Source organism: Zootoca vivipara, chromosome Z1 (genome assembly GCF_965207765.1).
Source record: "Zootoca vivipara chromosome Z1, rZooViv2.hap1.1, whole genome shotgun sequence".
NCBI lineage: Eukaryota > Metazoa > Chordata > Lepidosauria > Squamata > Lacertidae > Zootoca > Zootoca vivipara.
Genome location: NC_142583.1, coordinates 48,069,906 through 48,092,838, shown reverse-complemented (window position 1 = coordinate 48,092,838; position 22,933 = coordinate 48,069,906). Strand labels below are relative to the sequence as shown.

Sequence of the window (22,933 nt, the reverse complement as noted above, 5' to 3'; positions counted from 1 at the left end):
AGCAAAAGCAGTCACACGGCCTCTACAAGAGCCTACAAGTTCCTGCTAAGCCATGACATTTCATTGAAACTTTTTTTAAAAAAAAGTCTACAAGGGAACAACTTTGTGATTACAAAACACTGCAAGCAAAGATAGATATTTTCTTTTAAAAAAGAAAGACATGGTCCCATAATCTGATGGAAATCTAATAAATATATATGAGCATGAAGGTAAGTTTCCAATGAACCATGTGCACTGAATTGAACATGATTTAAATTATATTAGAACTGCATAGGCAGTCATTTTCTGCTGGGGTCTCTTACTGCTACAAAAACCATGTGCCCAAAAAGTCAGCAAAAAGAAACTGCAACTTCATATTAGAATATTAGAAGGAAGGATGTGAACTAAAATGACACCTACTCCTTGTCTTTGTTTGCCCTGACAACACAATGTTCACATGAGTGTCCACATATACTGGAGTGTAGAATCAATGGCCCTCCAGATGTTGCTGCACTACAACTTCCATCCCTGATATACACCATTGCATGCCAGCAAATGACCTTCCATAGTTTGTCTTGCCCAGTGGTCAAGTCACTATGCAATACATCTCTGACATTAAAGGCAGTAGGGTAGCATATCAATTTCCTTGACTGTTTCATCTCTTATCTTAGAATTGCTGTATGTAGACAAATTTCAGAAATCAATCAAAGCATGAAGCTGTAAAAAGTGAACTCCTTAATGACTTCGATTATGCCCCTTAGGGCTCAAGTAAGAGTTATGAGTGATTCTTGCAGTACATGAAGAATATTCTACCTCACGTTAAGTTGCATGTTGTATTCACAGAGATTAAAGACAGGAAACCATCCATTCTTTTCACATCTGATTCCCTTTTTTTTTTACTCATTAGGCATTACTCAAGGCATTCCCTTGATCTCTCAACTCAAATATCCTGCTTTAATTACCATGTTATTTTTAAGCAGAATTGTTTTATTGCATATTTTAGTTATTTACTTTTACATTTTAATATTTTAATGCTTTATTGTTTCCAAACAAACATTCCAAACATTTATATACTGATTTTCCGATTCAGACACCCTGTACAATAATATTGCAATGAAAACATCAACTGTTCAGAGGTTTAACTAGGTGGCTGGACTAGAATGGGACATTTTAACTGCAGATTTTTAAAATTTTAATGCTTGTGCCATTGGTTGAATGCTGCATCTCTACAAATGAGTCCTAAATTAGCTGTTTTGCAGTGATCCTGTACATGTTTGCTCAGAAGTAAGTCCTATTATATCCTATGGGACACTCCAGGTAAGTGTGTATAAAATTGCAACCGTAATCAGCATTCTAGACTCTTCCATATGACATACAACCCCAAAAGAATGGGAAGCTTTAAGAGAATATTCCTTGTTGGTCAATAATAAATATGCTTTTTGGATAATGGTTTTAGCCAAGTGACCTGCTTCATTTCTTTGCTTCTACAACTTGGTCTTCAGTCTAGCTATTGACTGTAATAGTTCAGGAATGGAGTGAAGGAACCTGGTGTCTAGTAAATGTGTGCATATGATGTCTTTTGTCAAATGCTGAAAGTGCTGCTAAGGTGGTTCCAGACAGTCTCTAATTTCTGTGGGATTCAATCACATACCAGCAAATTCAGGTTGTGCAATTATAGCTGATTAGGAGGTTTTGAGCAACAAATCCAGTTGTGTCAAAATGAGACTTTTGTGTTAAGAATGTGATTGGAGAATTCATTGGAAAGTGTTGGGTAACACTTGCTTTGACACAACATTATCTTACCTCCTTGCAATTGAGCAATCAGAATGAATGCTCAATAACCAGGATATCTAGAAGTGCCCTTAGCTGGTATCGTCTCAGGTTTGTTAAATGGTAGGGCTGATCTTCTGGGAATTAAAATGAAAGATGAATATAATAGAGCTGTAAAAAACCAACTTTGGCTTTCTTTTCACTATCTACAAAGATCAAAAAGAACAATGTGAAAGTTGATGTGGCTGATTTGGCCACCTTTTCCAAATAGATTAGTAGAAAATGTTCTTTCACCTCTATATGTCACCTGTTAATTAACACTGTGTGACTGATTCTTGAAGATCACGGTTAAAAAAAATCAATTCCAAATAAAGAAAAAATAGGGTTGCCACCTTGTGCCCAAGCCCTTGGAGGATTTCGAATAAAGTGTCTATTGCTGAACACTTCAAAAGGATTGTTTCTGCTGCTACTCCTTTGTTTTGTTTTTCTCTTTCCCACCAGCTTTGTTATGTTCTCTTTCTTTGGAGATAAAATAATTACCTCCAACTTGAAACCAAATGTATAGCACAAAACAGCATTAGTTTACGAGCCTCCTTTCCATATAATGTTCTCAAAAGCAAAGTTCAGGAGTTTCAATATCAAGGTCTGATCTAAACATGGTGACAGCCCCACATTGACCTCTGAAAATGTATACCTACCCTCATCATGGTTGCGTATATTGCATAAAAGACCTATATATACTATCCTATAAATGTTATTCTTGTACATAGACTGCTGCTGTCCACATACAATGAATGGGCCAACCCATACTTGCTTATCTTTTGGAGCAGGTCAGATGTTAAATAATGGTCAGGTGTAGAAAGGCATACAACTATCAGAATTCTAACGCAAGTATGCTATAGAACAGTAGCTGAACTTCAGAGGTGATGGTTGTGCAAAATGACATAGATTTTAGCTAAGGCTTCCATATAGCTCTTTTTTGTTGTTATTGGGATTGAGACCACAGCTTTCAGTTTAGCAGGAAGGTTCAATCCCTGACACTTCCAGTTAAGGGAATATTGAGTAACAGGGCTGGTTCTTTTTTGGGGGGGGGGGCCTTTCTAGGTTGTTGGAGAGTTGCTGTCAATCAAACTATACACTGCTAGACTGGATAGATTGATAGCCTGAGGTGTGAGGTAGCATGATATGACTTTTTGAGGTGCTGATTCAAGCAACACTAACATTGCAGTGTAGCAATTCAGTCTTCGTTTGGTTTTAGTCACTGCAGCTGACCAAGGTATTATCTATATTTTCCTGCAGAATATTCTCCCTATCACATTTTTATTTTCTTTTTGCAAGCCTTGCATAGAGCTAAAGCCATATGAAGATGCCTTTTAAGGAGTTAGGCTCTTGATACACCCAGGCCAGTGTTGTCTCCTTTGACTGACAGAAGCAGTCCTTTTTTTCGCTTTTCTTTTTTTCTATTATTAGCTGTTTGTTTTAAATAATTCTATTGTATAAGAGGGGAAAAAACATTTTCCATTTTCCCTTGCCTGTCTCATGTGTCCCTTTACAAAGCTGGTGTAAGTTACAGAGTAGCTTCATTTATATCTATTGTACATGTGAAACATCATGTTTTGGTGTATTAATATGTCCTGTTTCTAATAAGGAAACAAAACATAAATAAGCAAATACCGTGTTTCTCCAAAAATAAGACACCGTCTTATATTTATTTTTCCTCAAAAAAAAACACAGTGGCTTATTTTCAGGGGATGTCTTATTTTTTTATTAAGTATGGTACAGTTTAACCTACAAGGTTAAACTGCCTATCACGATGGCTTATTTTCGGGGTATGGCTTATTTTCGGAGAAATACGGTATCAACTCTCCTACCTCCACATTCTGTTTTAAAGTCTGCATGAAACTTCTTTATCTTTTATTTTATCTAGAGCGTGTGCAGTTCTAAAAATGGCTACAAATGTATTGAAATTTATATGGAGTTTGGAATGTGAGTAGCAAGCTTCTTGTTGTTGTTTAGTTGTTTAGTCGTGTCTGACTCTTCGTGACCCCATGGACCAGAGCACGCCAGGCACTCCTGTCTTCCACTGCCTCCCGCCGTTTGGTCAGACTTATGTTGGTAGCTTCGAGAACACTGAGCAAGCTTCTTAGGATAACAAAATAGGAGATCAGTAAAAAAAATTTTAAAAAAATTGTCCATTAGCATCTTAGAAACCAACGAAGTTGGTTCTGGGTATAAGCTTTCGTGTGTATGCGCATGCACACGAAAGCTTATATCCAGAACCAACTTCATTGGTCTCTAAGGTGCTACTGGACAATTTTTAAATTTTTATTTATTTTGACTGCTATTTTGACGGCTACCTACCTGAATCTAAAATAGGAGATGTGGGAGATTGAACCTGGGATCTTTTGCATGCAAAATATGCACTCTACTACCGAGCTAGAGCCCCTCTTCAGAATTTCAGTGATAAGTACTGATAGTTGTCTTTTCATATTTTTTCATTAGAACTTCACATAAATTGGATGTACTCATTTGCAACAGTGAGCGAAGAAACTTGGCTTAATAAACCATACTATGCACAAGGTGCATGTTGATACAGACAGCCCAATAGCAACTCACTTTGTCAGTGGTGATGGGTGGGAATTTTCTAAGAGAGTCTTACTACCTGGTGATTCAGTATTGGAGGCAAAGCTCATACCGGGGTCCTTCCTATTTCTTACCTTGCCCATCCTTCACACTAGCCCTTATGTGACATCAGCTCCCAGGAAAGCACTTTATAATGAACCACTTGTGAAGATTTATCACCACTGCTGCTTGTCAGTGTTGGAAAAATGAAACTGATATGGCCCTACTCTTTGGTTACCTCTTTCCCACACTATGGAGAGTGGGTTTGTATGGTTTTCAGGGTTATGTAGCCCAATACAGTACTGTGCATTACAGGTGTGTGTGTGTGTGTGTGTGTGTGTGTGTGTGTGTGTGTGTGTGTGTTTGATATAAGGAAGTAACAAGGAATGCTAGTTCCTATATTATTTGTGGGAAAGTAAAACCAAGAGTGTAGCCAGGTTTTCAATTATGCAGTGTATGGTGATATTCTTTTTAAGCTGTCTAAATTATAGATTGTTGCACCTCAGAATATAAACCTGAGTTTCTCAAGTAGCAAGTGATGGGCTTTTTGCTGCTGTAGCCGCTGTTGTTTGTTTTTCTAATGATATCTCTGTGAAAAGAAATTGAATTTTTGACTGCTTGAAATGTTTTATGGTTTGGACAGCAGGTCATAAAATATCAATTCTGAGACTCTAGTTTTCTCTGCAACATCCTTCGGAAATAATGCAAACAAAAATCTGTAGGCCCTCCTGTAGTATTTTAAGTTCTGTGCTGGTGCGTTGATTTACCATGCTTAATGGCTGTCATGGCTGACAATTCTCAGTTCCATTGAGTACAGTCATACCTCAGTTTAAGTACGCCTCGGTTTGAGTACGTTCCGTTTAAGTACTCCACGGTCCCGTCTGGAATGGATTAATCCACTTTCCATTACTTTCAATGGGAAAGTACACTTCAGGTTAAGTACGCTTCAGGTTAAGTACAGACTTCCGGAACCAATTGTGTACTTAAACCGAGGTACCACTGTACTTTCAAATAAAAAGTGTAATAAAAACCAATTACACTCATACTTTGGGTTAAGTACGCTTCAGGTTGAGTACTCCGCAGACCCGTCTGCAACGGATTAATCCACTTTCCATTACTTTCAATGGGAAAGTTCACTTCAGGTTAAGTACGATTCAGTTTAAGTACTCCGCAGATCGTCTGGAACGGATTGATCCACTTTCCATTACTTTCAATGGGAAAGTTCACTTCAGGTTAAGTACGCTTCAGACTTCCGGAACCAATTGTGTACTTAAACCGAGGTACCACTGTACTTTCAAATAAAAAGCTCTGGTTCTAGCCATGTACTAGTTGTCAGTCAAAACATTATTTGCAGCTTTGTATTTGTCACTGAGGTCCCATGGGTACTAATTATATCAGCATCCACTGAGACCATTAACATTAGAAGTACCCATGTAATGTAGAACTTCAAACATGGAGGAGATAGCAGCCACGTCACAAAGGTAACATTTTAATGAAACCTCTAACATGATCAGCATAAACTTAAGGGTCATACCTAACTATTTTAAAAAATCAGCCTTGGTAGTTATTTAATGCCAAAGCCCTACCTCCTTTTAGTAGCCTATTTCCTAGGGCAATTTAAAGTTACCAGTTTGGATTTAGACTTAGTCATGGTTACAGTAGGCACATTAAAATCATTGGGATTTAAGTTGGTCATTACTAACTTAACTCCCATTGATTTCAGTGGGTATACTGCTCTAAATATGTCTGGAAACCAGCACAATATCCTCATTCATATTCCATGTGGGGAGGGGGGGGGGATAGGCAGAGATAAATGGCTTAGGTTGCCTGTCCAGAATGCAACCATGACAAGCCATGTGTACGTAATGATGTGCAATAGGGTGATGGCTTGTTCATTTTTTTCCCAAAAATTATTTCCTGTAGCACAAATGGATGAACATTTGCCTATTAATGACTAAAATGAGGTATATTCCATTGAAATATTTTAAAAAGGTTACGCACAAACCGTTTTTATTTTTTTTGTATGCCATTTTACCATTTCATAAAATTGTATTAACAATTCTTTTTTTAATAATAGTTTTTATTAATTTTTATAAAAACAAAACAGACAAACATACAAAATACACATACAAAGTAAACTCTGTCCCTTCATTTTCCCTCCACCCACAAGACCACTTCTGCCACCAGTGATACCCATGGGCATTGGGAAACAAAGGGGTCCATATTAAGCTGGGTTTGGCCTCCCCCCTCCCTCCTCCGCCCCCATCCCCCCCCTGCCACTGAGAGGACAGAGGCGGAGGATCTCTGAGGTTTGGTTTCCCCCCCCCCAGCTAATTCTTAAACATAACAGTCTAGTTAACAACAAAACAACACATAGAAAAAGAAAGAAAAAAACAAGAAAAAGAAAAAAGAAAAAAATATAAATTCCTAAATCTTATTCTCTTGACAATTTATTTGTGGCTTCCTCGATTCTCTTCCTCCTGGTTTCCCTGACTTCTTTAATTGATTATGGTGGGTTTTCTATTCTAATTCAAAATCTTATTCTTATCATATTAACTTAATCCTCCTCCTTCTTCATGCTGCTCCCCTTCCGAGTCCCCTCCTGCCACTAGGGTACCCGAGGGGCCCAGCACTCTAAAGGTTCCATTTTTGTGACTGGGTTTCCTTCTACCCCTACCCCTCCCCTCAGAACACCCCCTGCCACTGGGTGCAAAGAGTAAAGAGGGAGACAGGCAGCTCTCTGCCCAAACACCTCTTTAAACACAAAAAATATTAAAAACAAACTCTAAAATATTTCCTCAACCATTATTCTAATCCCTCCAGAAAACTCCTAACTCTAAACTTTTAAAGCACTCTCCTTCCCCCCTCCCAATGTCTTTTCCCCCAATTGGATCAGCATATCCTATAACAAGCCAAGATTCAGAAACCGTTATTCACCAACCAAAAACAGTCCTTAAACTAAAGTTTTCACCCCACACCAGTTCTTTCCCACTTCCAATTCCAGGCCTTTGTTCCCCCCTCTCCCTGCCTAACCCTTCCCTCACTAACACCACTCCACATTTCAGTCCCTCCAGGGTCCTCATTTCCTTCAATCTTCACTTCACTTTGCTTCTCCTTGTCGGCCTCGTCTCCTTGTTCGAATCTTTGTTTTTCATCATCCAACACATATTTATTTTGGTCCACATCAGTCTCCAAGTTCTCATCAAATTGTTGCTCCTTACACACAGTCTCAGAATCAAAATTGTCCTCTAAATCTTGTTCTTGCACCTCAATCTCCATTACTGTTGGATTCGAATATTGCCGTTCCTTGTAAATGTCTTCCCATATTCGTAGATAGTTCAGCACAGCCTCCTGGAAGGCTCGAGAAAACTTTGTTTTCATACTTCACTTAACCGCAGGCAGACAAGAGATAAGGGCCAAAGGATGCTGGAAAATTCCTCTCTAACACATTGCCGGCTCCATCTTGGCTGATCTTCTCCTTTGTCTTTAGCTCCATCATAAATCCAATTAGAATTCCAATTAAATTACTTCTAAATCATCTTCAATCAATTTTTACTGTCCACAACAATAAAATCAATTTTCTTAATCTTTTAGCCGTTTGACAGCTTTTTGACAGCTGTCAAAACACCTTCCCCCTTGTTACTGCTGAACCTCAAGGGGTACCGACCGGGGGCTGGGAAGGTTTGAAAAAGTCTTTCTTTCTCTCGGGTCCACAATCTAAAAGAAACTTTTCCCCTTTCGGCTTGAGATTATTTAATGCGCCTCCCGATTGGCCATTTGGAAGAGATCGGCTTCCGTTGTTTTGAAATCTCTTCCTATCTTCAGAATTGAAATTTTTTAAAGTCCAAATAAAGATTTGACTTACTTTATAGAAATCTTTTATTTTCTTGGAAGAATCCGCCGCTTGCAGGCTAAGGACTCGGAGCTTCACTTCAAGGAGGTAAGATGATACCCAAAAATGGCTCCCGCGACTCCACTCCGCTGGCTCTTGATCGCTCTACGGAGCTCTCGGGCAGCGGAGGAATCGCGTCCGGAGCAAACAGCTGGGCGGCTATGTCACCGGGACTCTCTACCCGGTGTTTTTTCGGGGAGTCCGCTCGCTCTGCGGACTTCCCCCCCCCCCCACGAAGCCAGGGACTTCGGAGCGCGAAGTCCCTGCGTCCTTTTCCACTGGCGCGACGGACCGGAAGCCTGTATTAACAATTCTATATATATTTCATATCAAATTTGGACACAACACTACATTCCACAATGGGGAGTGTTCTTAGCAACATAGGGTATACAAATACCACACCTGTGCAAGGTAAAAGCCCCTTTTTGGGACCTCAAAACTCAGCCAGCAGACCCTGCCGTGCATGTGGGAAAAGAACCTACAGGAGAGGTAGAAAAACATTGTCCTCTAGCGGCGTCTATACTGTTAGGTAAAGGTAAAGGGACCCCTGACCATTAGGTCCAGTCGTGACCAACTCTGGGATTGCGTGCTCATCTCGCATTATTGGCCAAGGGAGCCGACGTATAGCTTCCAGGTCATGTGGCCAGCATGACAAAGCCACTTCTGGTGAACCAGAGCAGCACACAGAAACGCCGTTTACCTTCCCGCTGTAGCGGTTCCTATTTATCTACTTGCATTTTGACGTGCTTTCAAACTGCTAGGTTGGCAGGAGCTGGGACCGAGCAACAGGAGCTCACCCCGTCACAGGGATTCGAACCGCTGACCTTCTGATCAGCAAGCCCTAGGCTTAGTGGTTTAATCCACAGTGCCACCTGGGTCCCGCAATTAGCTGTTACTGCAGCTTAAAAAAGCTTCTTTGTGTGTTTGATGACCTTATATAATGTTGTATATATGTGACTCTAAAGCTTGGGTTCAATTTTATATCTGCTTACAGTGACTTCAAAAATGGTCAAAAAACTGATAAATAAAATTTTAAAAATCATTTTGTGCATGAGGTTTTTTTTATCAAATCTCTTATGATACAGTGGTACCTCGGTTTATGAACACAATTGGTTCCGGAAGTCTGTTCATAAACTGAAGCGTTAATAAACTGAAGTGAACTTTCCCATTGAAAGTAATGGAAAGTGGATTAATCCGTTCCAGACGGGTCCGCGGAGTACTCAACCTGAAGCGTACTTAACCCGAAGCATGGGTGTAATTGGTTCCGGAAGTCTGTTCATAAAATGAAGCGTTCATAAACTGAAGTGAACTTTCCCATTGAAAGTAATGGAATGTGAATTAATCCGTTCCAGATGGGTCCGCGGCGTTCATAAACCGAAAATTTGTAAACCGAGGTGTTCATAAACCGAGGTTCCACTGTACAGGGAAATGAGGTTGTAAAAAAGTCATCACCTTAATGTGCAATTGAAACAAGTGTTAACTTCATGAACATAGGTGAAGTAAAAATGGTTAAAATTTACCCACATCCTGTGAAGTTAAAACAAATTATTTCACATATAGAACTCTGCTATTGTGCTTGTATTATGAGCTGCCGCCCCATGTGGATTGCTCTATGTGTGAACCAGGTCTTAGAAGTGATCCATTTAAAGTGGTAGGTGCAAATGAGCCTAGTGTCTTAGGCTACTTATGCTGGCAAACAGCTGTTAAAACATTTGTAACAGTTTTTCTGGAAGCAGTTAATCCATTGTTGGAAAATAAAAAGTCATTTAAAAAGCAGTTAAAATGCATATAAAAGCTAGTTCTAAAGAGCTTTAACAAGCATTTAAAAATGAACATGAAGTCTGCAACACTAAACTTGCTTGCATGTAGTGCCTACTGAAATAATTTTACTTGCTTTTAAGTAAACAGGGATATGATTGTGTTGCAGCAGATGGCTTTAAAATGGACAGTTTCCAGTAAGTATCTAAATTAAATACAGATTAAGAGAATTAATAGAGGGAAAATATAATCACTGTTTGTAGAGTTTTGCCTGACAATGAAAACACCCCTGTAACCTGTTTCGTATCTCTCTGGGAAGCCATAAAGGAATTTTTAAAGTGAGTAAATGTTTAATTAGGAGCTGTTAGGAACATTAGGTAGCTTGAAATATTTCCACAAACCATTTCTTAAGAAGATAGCACACTTGGGATTCTGTCGTTCGCTGTAATTTTTAAAGGGTGATGGTGGTAGATTTCTGTAGAGGACCATAAATTTTATAAGTTGACTGCACAGTTTGAGGGTTTGGACACTTAGTGAATTAAAAGTATTGTTATAGGATTGAAGTTTAGTTTGAATGGTGCCTATAGGTCCCAACAATGACAGATTCTGTATCTGCAAGGTTGTAGAAGGGACAGAACCTACTAAACTGGTCAAACTAATCTCTTTGTTAAAATAATGGCCCTAGCTGGGCCTGTAATCACCTGCATGTGCATTAGTAATACTGGGCCATGTTGCCCTAGAGACATTAGATGATAATGTTCTTTCAGAAGAGGATAAGCCTCTTCCTCCCTTAACCCGGCTGGATGCCATACCATCCTATTGGTAGGAGAACAACAATGAGTGAGAGAGGTAGCCTTCAGGGGTCAGCAAACTTTTTCAACAGGGGACCGGTCCACTGTCCCTCAGACCTTGTGGGGGGCTGGACTATATTTTTTTTAAAAAAATGAACGAATTCCTATGCCCCACAAATAACCCACAGATGCATTTTAAATAAAAGGACACATTCTACTCATGTACCGTGTTTCTCATATTTTAAGGCATCCCTACAAAATAAGGCATGGCAGGATTTTCCTGAGGTGGAAAAATATAAGGCATACCTCGAAAATAAGCCGTACCGGGTGGTGGAAGAAGGTCTGTGGCAAAGAAGGGTTGCTGCTGCCGCGTTAACCCCCGAGACCTGGCTGCAGCCTCAGCGCGCAGCGCGTGCAGCCCCAGAACCCGGCTGTAGCCTTTGCGCGCGGACACCCGGGACCTGGCTGCAGCCTCTGCCTGCCGCGCGCGCAGCCCCAGGACCCGGCTGCAGCCTCTGCCTTCCGCGCGCGCAGCCCCAGGACCCGGCTGCAGCCTCTGCCTGCCGCGCACGCGGCCCCAGGACCCTGCTGCAGCCTCTGCCTGCCGCGCGCGAAGACCCGGTGGGAGCAGGTCTGTGGTCTGTACAGATACCGGAACCGGTACTTATTTTTTAATTAAGACATCCCTTGAAAATAAGCCATGCTGTGTTTTTTTCAGGAAAAAATTAATATAAGACATGACTTATAATATGAGAAACACGGTAAAAATATGCTGATTCCTGAACTGTCTGCGGGCTGGATTTAGAAGGCGATTGGGCCGCATCCGGCCCCCGGGCCTTAGTTTGGGGACCCCTGGGCCCTGGGCTTAAGGTGGAAGCAAAGGAGACACAAAGGCTAGACTTATTCTGTGTGCTGAAACCAAAGCTATGGCTTTGGGGACCACCATTGAAACATAATTGATAAGCAAGATCTGTTGGAATGTTAATGCTGTGAGCCTGTCCATCTTATGTTCAGGTTGTTTATATGTCTAAATTAAACCATATATTCCAATGACATCAGAGTCTCCAACAACTTTCATTCCATGGAAACCAAACACTGAGTAAGCACTGGAACACCTAGGAGGTTAGAGATTGGGATACAAAAAACAATATAATTATGCTATGTGGTTTCACATTATGAAATGGATCATGTTTCCTTTTCTCCAGAAACATGCATGTTTATTTCCTGCTTTAAATACAACTTCTTTATTATGTGATTTCTCATAAATCAGCAAACAAATACTGTACATCACATTTTAAAACATTAAATCTCAGCAAAGGCTTTCCAAACTGCTGATAATTCCTATCTTCTTAATAGAGGACAGGATTTGGAACTACCGTAATGGTTTTCCTTAGGCCACTGTGTGATCAGCAACTACAAAAGCATGTTTTTCTGCTTGTGTAAAAATAAAATAAAAGGCAGTGTCAATATTTTTTGTTCTGTCAGCTTTAAATGGAAATCTGAATGCATTTAGACAAAAGCTGCAATCCTGTACCCGTTTCTCTCACTGAAAATAATGGGATTGATTTATGAGTGCATTTATATAGGTGCATATACTGAAAACTGCCAAAAAAAAGACTAAAAAAGTATCCTACCTATGTTTACAGCCTCCATTAAATTACTGAAAAATATGAAGGTGGCTTTTAACCAGTTTTCTTCTTATGTGTCAATTTCTCTTTCCTTAACTGATACTACATCAGTTGTGGTTTCTTTTTCTTACATAATTGTTGCACAATAGCTGAATATGTCTAAATAAATTTCAATCAGTGAGTAGGCTATGAAGCATACACCAATATGTTTATACAGTATAGTTCTATTAATACAAATACTCAGAAGAACTGTTTATAAAAGCAAACATAGAAAGTAGAGAAAACCTTTCAACAACTTATCTTTAGTATACAAAATAGCATTTAGAAATGAAAATATAGACTCTGCCCCCATGAAAGCATACCCACACACACTCTGAAATTTACACACACATAGCCCGAGCCATCTGTTGCTATATATTTTTCATGTGTTTTAACATTTTTGTTTTAGAACGTAAATGGCAAGTAAAATGTCAGGTTACCCAGAAAATAATAATAGGCATGACAACCAAATGTGAGCTCAGCTTGTTTATCTAGAAAATAGTTCACAGGATAGCAGCATCCTTCTACGTTGGTGATGTTATTGTCTGTTTCTTTTACCATTATATATAGTATATACAAAGCAGTATATACAAAGAGAAAAACAAGCAATAACAACAAAATAAGTTCAGCACATGGAAGCTTTTGATAACAGACTAAAGAACAAGAAAAAAACACCAGGAGTGAAGGAAATAGAATTACAAGAATGTATCCTTCCACAATGGTTAATTGAGATCTGGTTTTAACTTTTTAACTGGTTCTTATTGAATGGTTTTATGTTTTTATTGCTGTAATCTGGTTTGATTTTTTTTTATCACACAGTGGTATACAAATGTTTCTATAAATGAATCAAAAGAAATAAAATTATAAATGGGGTATAAAAGCACAACTTACATTGCACATTGGAGAGGAAAAAAATTAAGCTCTCTATTCATAAAAATATTTTTATCATAAAAATATCATAAAAAAAACAACAACAGCCTTAGTCCAGTATACCTGAAGGAGCGTCTCCACTTCCATCGTTCTGCCCGAACAATGAGGTGCAGTGCCGAGGGCCTTCTGGCGGTTCCCTCACTGTGAGAAGCCAAGTTACAGGGAACCAGGCAGAGGGCCTTCTTGGTAGTGGCACTCGCCCTGTGGAACGCCCTCCCACCAGATGTCAAAGAGAAAACAACCACCAGACTTTTAGAGGACATCTGAAGGCAGCCCTGTTTAGGGAAGCTTTTAATGTTTAATAAATTGTTGTATTTTAATATTTCTGTTGGAAGCCGCCCAGAGTGGCTGGGGAGGCCCGGCCAGATGGGCGGGGTGTTAATATATTATTATTATTATTATTATTATTATTATTATTATTATTATTTATATATCACTGTATCACAAAAATATATCACAGTGGTTTACAAAAATACAAAAGCATAAAACTAGACAATAACATCATAACACATTAAAAACAAGTTAAAAGCAAAAGGAAATTAAAAAACAAACAAACATTAATAGTCTATTGTGGGGGGTGTACTCTTAATTGCTTGCATAGGCCTGAATAGAAATGTTTTCAGCAGGCATGAAAAAGTTCACATAGAAGTCTTGCCAGATGCCACTAAAAAAAACCAGACTGTGAAGGGAATTGCCTATGTAACTGCATTGTTATATTTTTAATAAATAACTATGAAACAGGGGTTATATTTTCAAAGAGACGCGCAGGATTTTATCAGCACCATGACCCTTATTGATTTTAGTGAGGATCATGTGGTTTAAAATCTGCATAACCTTCAAAGTTTACTGAAAATTGCAAAGTCCATGCTGAAGCCTAACCAACAACTGTCTCAACTAGAGTGCTGGTTCTTCAAACTGGTTTAAAATTCTTGCTCAGTCATGAGTCCAGTAATCAGGGTAGAATTTGATGTAATTATTTTAGTCTGTTTGGTCTCAATGAGTTGCATGCCTGAGATCATTGTTGAAATATTTTTTTTTAAAAAAATTCTCCAGTAGCACCTTAGAGACCAGCTAAGTTTGTTCTTGGTATAAGCTTTCATGTGCATGCACACTTCTTCAGATACACACTGTATCTGGCAAGCTTATACCACAAAACACAAAAGCTTATACCAAGAACAAACTGAGTTGGTCTCTAAGGTGCTACTGGACAATTTTTAATTTTTTAATATATTTTGACTGCGTCAGACCAACACGGCTACCTACCTGAATCTGAGACCATTGTGTTAGTCTGCCTCATGGTTGGCAAAACTTATTTGCCTTGAAGAAATGGCCTGGTTAGTGGCCTTTCTCATTCCTGCTTTTACCACCCAGTAAGCTCTCTGAGGAGGGATACCACTTGAAAGGCACTGTGGCCCAGGAACGATACACTGAGGGCTTGGGCACACTTTGTCCAAAGCCCCCCACCCCACCCCACCCTGACATTTTCAGCCTGATCAGGTGTGGAAGTTAGTAATTTTGTTGGAGAAAGTTCAAGAATTGTCTGTAAATCAGACACATTTAATCAGTTATATCTGACTTGACCTGCCCCTTTTTCTGGAAGAAAAGTACCTAGCTGAATGCATTTATCACTTCAAGGACTATTTCAATGTGTTTTACATTGGGCAGATTTAGTTTGCAATCCTATGTCCACTTACCTGGATGTAAGCCTCATTGAACTCATTTGAACTTACTCCCTAGTAGACATGAATAGAATTGTGCTGTTAAGACTATTTTTTGGACTGTCTAGTCTAGTCTAGTGGGAACACCTGCTGTCTCGGAGCAAGATTACAAAGGAGTCAGCAAATGTCTTTTATATCAAAAACTGCTGCAAATTTGGAAGGCCTGTATCTGAATCAACTTGCTGAATTCCTGTTTTGCCAAGGTTTATCTGCCCCCAACCTTTGCATTCCTGATTAACTGCAACAGTCCATGTACTTCAGCATGCATTAAATTCATGTACTACTGTTTATGCTGACAGCTAAAATAAATGGCTTCCAAAATAGCCAAGTGAGACTGTAGATTAGATTCAAGTAGTTGCAGAATAAGCTTTTTGTGCATATTTTAGCATAATCTTCTCCTTTTACACAAAACATATGAGGCTGTGATCCAGATGACTAATAGTATCCTTCTTACAGAAAAGGTCCTCCTTATATTCCTACAATTGGCGTTGTATAATTATCAAGCTGTTTGGGCTGCAACAACAGTAAAAGAACATTGCTCTTGTTGCTCTGAGAGAAATGACTGTGTATGCCTCTTAGAAAAAAGAAAAGGGCATCTTCTGCATAAATAACATGATTATGTATGTACCTGATTAATTTTTAATTTATATCTGTTTCAGGCTCTGCTTGATACTCAGAACCTTCTGAGAGCTCAAATTGCAAATTTCACTTTCAACCTGGGATTTTCAGGGAAATTTTACCACACAGGTAAGGAGGGGAAACCAGCAAAATTGGTCTCAAAAATTTTGTGTCTTTGCAGTGCATGGAGCTGAAATTGATTTTGGTGTTGCAGCTTTGTGCTATAAAACGAAATGAAATGAGAGTGAAGAACTCTCAGAGCCTGAGGGAAGAAGAAATCTTCCTTCAGGAGGATAAAACCAGAAAACCAATCAACTCTTCCTTATGTTGTGAATTTTACAAAGTGAGTTAGTCTGGCACTCAAATCCCAAACATTTTCAGTGTTGTATCAGTTTGTATGGCTGGAGTATTATCCACTGTAATGTCATAACTCTGACATTCTGGTACTGCAGCAATTCCACTATCTCAGGGTGCACCTACAAGTTCCTTGCAATTAGCTAATGAGCTCCAACTATCATTTTGGGATTCACCAGCCAAATTCTGGACAGCTGCTATTGAGAATTCCTTTCTGTATCTTAAAATCTTGGCCTTAATTAAGATGCTGAAGTTTGACCTGGTATGCAAGTTCAGCACAAATGGAAAAAGCTGTTTTCCTTGACATTATGTAATACTTTGCTGAATAGTGTTATGCAGATTGATGCAACTGTGTAGTGATAGACTGGGAGATTCCATGTGAAACCCAGTCAAATTTGTAAAGTGCATTAAATTGTAAACCAGTTATCAGCGCTGGCCATCAACCAGCTTTAAGCTGCAATCCTAGTACACACTTGGGTTTAAATCTCAATAGAACTCATTTGGCTTTACATCTGCATTCATAGGATTGCACTGTAATAATAATTACAGGGGTACCTTGGTTCTCAAACTTAATCCGTTCCCTGAAGTCCGTTCCAAAACCAAAGCATTCCCAAACCAAGGTGCGCTTTCCCATGGAAAGTAATCCAAAATGGATTAATCCATTCCAGACTTTTAAAAACAACCCCTAAAACAGCAATTTAACATCAATTTTACTCTCTAACGAGACCATTGATCCATAAAATGAAGGCAATAAATAATGTACTGCAGTCACACAATCAATCAGTAGCTGTACTGGTTTCCACACAGTCACAGTCACAAAACAAAAAGAGCCGCAAAAATAGAAACGCGAAATAAATAGCAAAAACAGGCAGACTTCAGTGTAACATTCAAAACGGAAGTGTGGAACTCAAAACGCGAGCATGTTCAGCTTTCGAAAATGTTCACATACCAGAACACTTACTTCTGGGTTTGCAGTGTTTGGGTTCCAAGTTGTTTGAGTACCAAGGCATTTGAGAACTGTAGTCATAACTGTTATAGGATACAGTAACTCTGCAGCTCTTCCAATGCTGATATTGAATACTGGATTTCTCTCTCTCTCTGCCCCTTACATTATTTATTGATTTACATTTATATCCCAGCTTTCCTCCAAGGATGTCAAGGTGGCAAACCTAGTTTTCTTCACCTCATGTTATTCTCACAACAACCCTGAGTCCTTTCTTTTGTTGTTCTTTTTCTGTTTTGGCTAACCTTCACTGGTTGTTTTGTGAAATAATCCTGGCAGGGATTACTGTGGTCATGGGGCCATCATGATATCCACAGCCCTGCTGCACACACTGGTTGAGGCAGAAGGTGGTATTGGAGGAATAGGGAGATTGTTTTTCCAGCCAGCTTTCATGTGCCATGTCACACATTTATCCATAATGTTACTGTTATCTGAGATGCATGTTCCCTTTTTGTAATCAGCAGCAAGAAGGTCATTCTACTGTAAACTGGAGTATCTGATTGCCATTTGCTGCAATTCAGCAGTAAAACACAGGCTTTCCTGGGAAAGGGCCAGGACCTGGGGGGGGGGTGCTCAGACATGGAGCTTTGAAGCCCAGAGCTGTGCCTAGAAACACGGCACAAAAGGAATTACTAAAAGTTGCAAAGTCCATTTTGTCCATCTCCAGCTGTAATGGGAAATGCTTTTAATGTAACTGTCACTTGACACTGCAATATATCTTCTTCTTCTTCTTCTTCTTCTTCTTCTTCTTCTTCTTCTTCTTCTTCTTCTTCTTCTTCTTCTTCTTCTTCTTCTTCCACCTTTTTCCCTGACAGGGACTCAAGGTGGCTTACAGCTAAAATAGGAACAGCTAAAAACATAGGGGAAAGAAATCATTAAAAAATATAAACATTAATAGGGTGTGTGAAATATATATTAAAGGCAGATAAGTGGTGCTGTGGTCTAAACCACTGAGCCTTGGAAGGCTGGCAGTTTGAATCCGCGGGACGAACCTCCAGATGGTCCCCACTCCCCCATTTTGAGGGTGTTGGGTGGTGAAAGGCCAGAAGAGAAAGAGGAAGTTCTATTGCTTAAGTGTACCCGCGGCATTGAATGCAGCCCATTGCCATCGCCTTCTGGTGCAGAAGGAGAAATGGAGTGCTGAAAATGCTAAATACTGACTCAGCTATGAATGTCAGACTGTGCAAAAAAAAAAAGCCAGTCAAGATGGACCCCAGTTTACCATACTCTCACCAATAGAAACAGTTTGTAAAATGGCTGCTGTGCTGAGAAGCAGGGAAAGGAGTAGTTAATTTGCATCGTAGCTGCCATATTGTCCAATGACAAAAGTCATTGGTTTTAATGAACTCCTAAAATCTAATGATCCCAAGCAGCCTATGGCATCATTTCAGCTGCCTGAAATGCTGTTTCAGTTCTAAAAACCACTTGCTGCTCCCTGACTCAAACAGCACCAGAAGAAAAAGAAGAAGTTTTATCAATAGAAAGGCAGAAGTTGTATGTATGAGGCTGTATATACCACACCAGATAAATCAGGATCTTAAATAAACAGCCACAGCAAACAAAAACAAAATAGATTGTTCATTTGTAAGGCTCAGAAACTGGTACCATTATTAATAATGGCACCAAATAAAATTAATGTAACATCTCACCAGTTCGGGGAGCTACCTGATTTATTATGCCACAAAGAAGTTTCCAGAATACTTGGCTAGAGCACTGGTGAATCTCATGGGGAAGAATTTCCCATAAATGTGGAGCAGTTACCAATGATCGCTTTGAACATGTTGTTCAAACACAGGTGTTATTAAGACAATGCTTATGCTCAGTCTTACGGATGGTGAGGAGGCACAACATCTTTCACCAGGATAAGACACCCATTGGTTTTGACTGCTTTGCTACACTGTGAATAAAGTGGCCGCCAGTGGAATAGCTGTTGCATAAATGGGCTGTCACAAATTGCTATCACCTTCTTTATTCAATTAAAACCTTATGTCCAAACACTCAAGAAAGGTAGTGCTCCTTACCTTGTTTGTTGTGCACATATAATAGGATCCAACAACTCATTCTTCTGCCCTGACCCTCAGCACTATTAATCAGTCACATTGGGAAGTATAGCTACAAGCGGAAATTGCTCACCAGACACACAGTTTGACTTCTTGGACATTACTGTCTTACCCTGTCCCTGGCCTCAAACTCTGTAGCATTCTTATGTAAATTGTGCTAATTCTGGATTGCTCACAGCTCTGCTTGTCTTAGAATCCTTTGCCTGGCAAAATGAAATCCCATCCTCCAGGTTTTTGCCAGTTTTCTAGATGTTAGTCTTAAGTTCCTCTGGAAAGATCCACACCCCATCCCTTAAATTCGCGTGAGTGATTTTGTAAATACTGTATGCAGCCACAATGTTTTTAATGCCACTTCTTTTCCAAATCTGCACCTGGGTGCTTGAAGTAATTTTTTCTTCCAGACCTGGAATAAATCATATTTCAAGCACCTTATTTTTATTTTTGCTCTTTCCCCCCCCTGTTAATGGTGCTTTCTCAGTTTTGTGGTTGGTTTTCTGGGCAAGTCCCTAGCCACATAGACCAGGGGTGTCAAACTCAAATTCACCGGGGGCCGCATCAGCAGTTTGGTCACCCTCAAAGGGCCGGTTGTATCTGTAGGACTATGTGTCCACTCTTTATTATCATAAATTATTGTCACTGCATTCAATTATTACTTTTTTTGTAATAATGTAAGTAATAACTAGCTCTGAAAGCAGAAACATAGTCAGAATAATGGCAAGTAGATATTCAAATGTACAATTATTGTACAATTTATTGAAAAATGATTTTTGGTAACTGCACTGGGTGGTGGAGGCTCGCTAGGGTTTCATGCAGGAGCTTTGCAGAGCTACTGGTACCTGGAGATGCTGGGGTCCTTCTGCATGCAGGACAAATGTTCTGCCAGTGAGCCACCACCCTTCACCAAAGGGACTGGCTGAGGTTGACTCACTGGAGCTGCTCTCCTGGTTCCAGGGTTTAAGGGCCAGAAGTATAAAGCAGCATCCTATGTTTCTGAGGAGAGGGAGAGGGAGAGGGAGGGGAGGGGAGGGAGGGAGGGAGTGAGGATGGAAGGAAGGAAGAAAAGAGGGAGTGGGAGGGAGAGAGGAAGGAAGGAAATAGGGGAGAGAAAGAAGAGTAGGAAATAAGGAAGGGAATAAAGAAGGAAAGAAAAAGAAAGAGGGAGAAAAGACAGAAAGGGAGAAAGAAGGAAGGAAGTAGAGAGGGAAAGAAAGAATAAGAATGAGGGAGAGGAAGAAAGATGGGAAGGAAGGAAGGAAGGAAGGAAGGAAGGAAGGAAGGAAGGAAGGAAGGAAAGAGGGAGCAGGAGGGAGAGAGGAAGGAAAGAGGGGAGAGAAGGAAAGAAAAAGAAAGAGGGAGAGAAGACGGAAAGGGAGAAAGAAAGAAGGAAGTAGAGAGGGAAAGAAAGAATAAGAATGAGGGAGAGGAAGAAAGATGGGAAGGAAGGAAGGAAGGAAGGAAGGAAGGAAGGAAGGAAGGAAGGAAGGAAGGAAGGAAGGAAGGAAAGAGGGAGTAGGAGGGAGAGAGGAAGGAAAGAGGGGAGAGAAAGAAGAGTAGGAAAGAAGGAAGGGAATAAAGAAGGAAAGAAAAAGAAAGACGGAGAGAAGATAGAGATAAAGAAGGAAGGAGAGGGAAAGAAAGAATAAGAACAAGAGAGAGGAAGAAAGAAAGGGAAGGGGGGGTCGCCGCCTTGATTCAGCGCCAGAAAAGAGCGCGAAGGGACCCAGGGGCAAAAAGCATTTCCCGTGCAGTGTGAGGCAGCGGGTGTCCATTTTAGCAGACGTGCGTAAAGCCTCAGAATTGCACGTTCATGAGGCTGAGCCGCTGCTGAGCTCACGTTCATGAGGCTGAGCCGCGGCAGGAGGAGGAGGAGGTGAGGCAAGAGGAGGAGGAGGAGGCTTGTCGGGTCGGTGCCCGGCAGCACCGTACGGAGAGTGCCGAGCCTCTGGGACGCAGCAGTGCTCTGTAGCACTTTGAATCCTCCTCCTCCTCCACACGGCGCTGCTGGGTGCTTTGTCTGTGCTTCAGCAGCAGCAGCAGCCATTTCCAGGCGCCGAGCCGTGGCAGGAGGAGGAGGATTCAAAGTGCTACAGAGCACTGCTGCGTCGCAGAGGCTAGGGACTCTCCATGCGGCGCTGCCGGGCGCTGACCCGGCAAGCTGCCACCTCCTTCTCCTGCTGTGGCTCGGGGCGCTCCACGCAGCGCTGCTCCGGCCGCCTTTCTACCTCCCCCAGGCCCCAGCTGTTTGTCGGTGCTTTGTCGGCGCGGTGGTTCAGCAGCAAGGTCCTGCTGGCTGGGTCCCGCTGGCTGGGGCGCTCGGTGGGCCACATGATGAGGCCTGGCGGGCCGGATTTGGCCCCCGGGCCTTGAGTTTGACACCCGTGACATAGACGCTTCATTAACTACGTGCCTTGAGTGACTTGACCAGATGAATTGCCTTCTGTGTTTAGCTGTTGGTTGCTTGTGAGGCTGGGTTGATCTTCCTGCCAGAATTTGTTGTGATCTAATTTAAAGTTCATTGTGCTTTTCTCAAATATTTGTTAAAGAATTTTTTTAATGAAATGGAAAAGTTATTCTATGATTCTATTTATTTCTGCAGGAACTGTAGAGGAAGACGAAGGCGATGATCTATTACTGGGGTCTGTGGATGAATTTTGGTGGTTCCCTCATATGTGGAGTCACATGCAGCCTCATCTCTTCCACAATGAATCATCCCTGGTAGAACAGATGATCCTCAACAAAAAATTTGCCTTAGTGAGTTTAATTCATATACTGTGGATTTGGCAGTTTTGCTTCCTAATTCATAGTACACATTTCCCCCTCTAATCTCATAAATTTAGTGTTTTCCATTCAGGGAATGTATTGAAATGCCTCCTAGATCAATTTATCTGGGCTGCTGTTCTCAGTTTGTTAAGAAATGCATTTGAATTCAGTCATGCTTATATGATGCCACTGGACAAGTCTAATAAAATCACAGAACAGGCACAGATATTTTGCAGCACCTCCTCAAATTCAAATCAATTGTCATTGCAATTTTACCAATAACAGTCCCATAACTAGTTCAGATGAAAATAGACCCTGGCCACTTTCATGATTTCAAAGGTACATTTTCCAGCCTCTGGGATCAAGGAAATTGCCACCAGTCAATAACTACTTGTTCCTTGCTCAAGAATGACCATGGCCATCAGCAGGATCACCAGCATGATTAAATACAAGAAAGTTCTGAGCCAGCCCCCTGTGATACAGCTTTGAAGATCATATTCTTAGTCATTATCTGCCTCTTGGTCAGAAAATGTTGTCCATTTTGGTACACCCTAAAGTTAAATAGGGTGCTACTTTATGCTGGGTCAACTCCTTTTCCCATCTATCTTGGAATTGTCTACACTGAAGGCTCATCCACACTTCTGCTTGTTCCATCTCTTTCCCCAAGCAAAACCCACTCTTTACCATGGAATCAGAGGAAACATCAGCTGAGTTTTCTACAGTTTGACATTGGCTCTGATTTAGTGGTTAAAAAGCAGGTTTTCCAAGGGCAAGTTGAAGCGCAAACAGAAAACTGCATGGACTTGTGCCTAGAAAGCATGGGACAAGCAGAAAAACCACTTGAACCATTGCTTTCTAGGCACTGGGCAAGCAAAGTGTAGAACAGCTTTGACTGGCAGCAGTTCTCAGACAGGGTACATTCTCAGCTGTACCTAGATATTGGGGATTTGTCATGATTTACAATGTCTCTATCACACAAGACGAGGCAAGCTGGCAGTTTTATTACTCTTA

At 40.6% G+C, this 22,933-nt stretch overlaps 1 protein-coding gene across 4 annotated transcripts in view; it reads left to right on the top strand.

The window, feature by feature from the left end:
* LOC118083364 (bifunctional heparan sulfate N-deacetylase/N-sulfotransferase 3) overlaps positions 1-22,933 on the top strand; it is a 76,286-nt gene that overhangs the window by 19,015 nt on the left and 34,338 nt on the right. For all 4 annotated transcript variants that reach the window (XM_088660376.1, XM_088660379.1, XM_088660377.1 and 1 more), the window contains exons 3-4: positions 15,787-15,874; positions 21,759-21,913. In XM_088660376.1, coding sequence (XP_088516502.1) covers positions 15,787-15,874; positions 21,759-21,913 — 243 coding nt within the window. The remainder of the gene's footprint in view (positions 1-15,786; positions 15,875-21,758; positions 21,914-22,933) is intronic.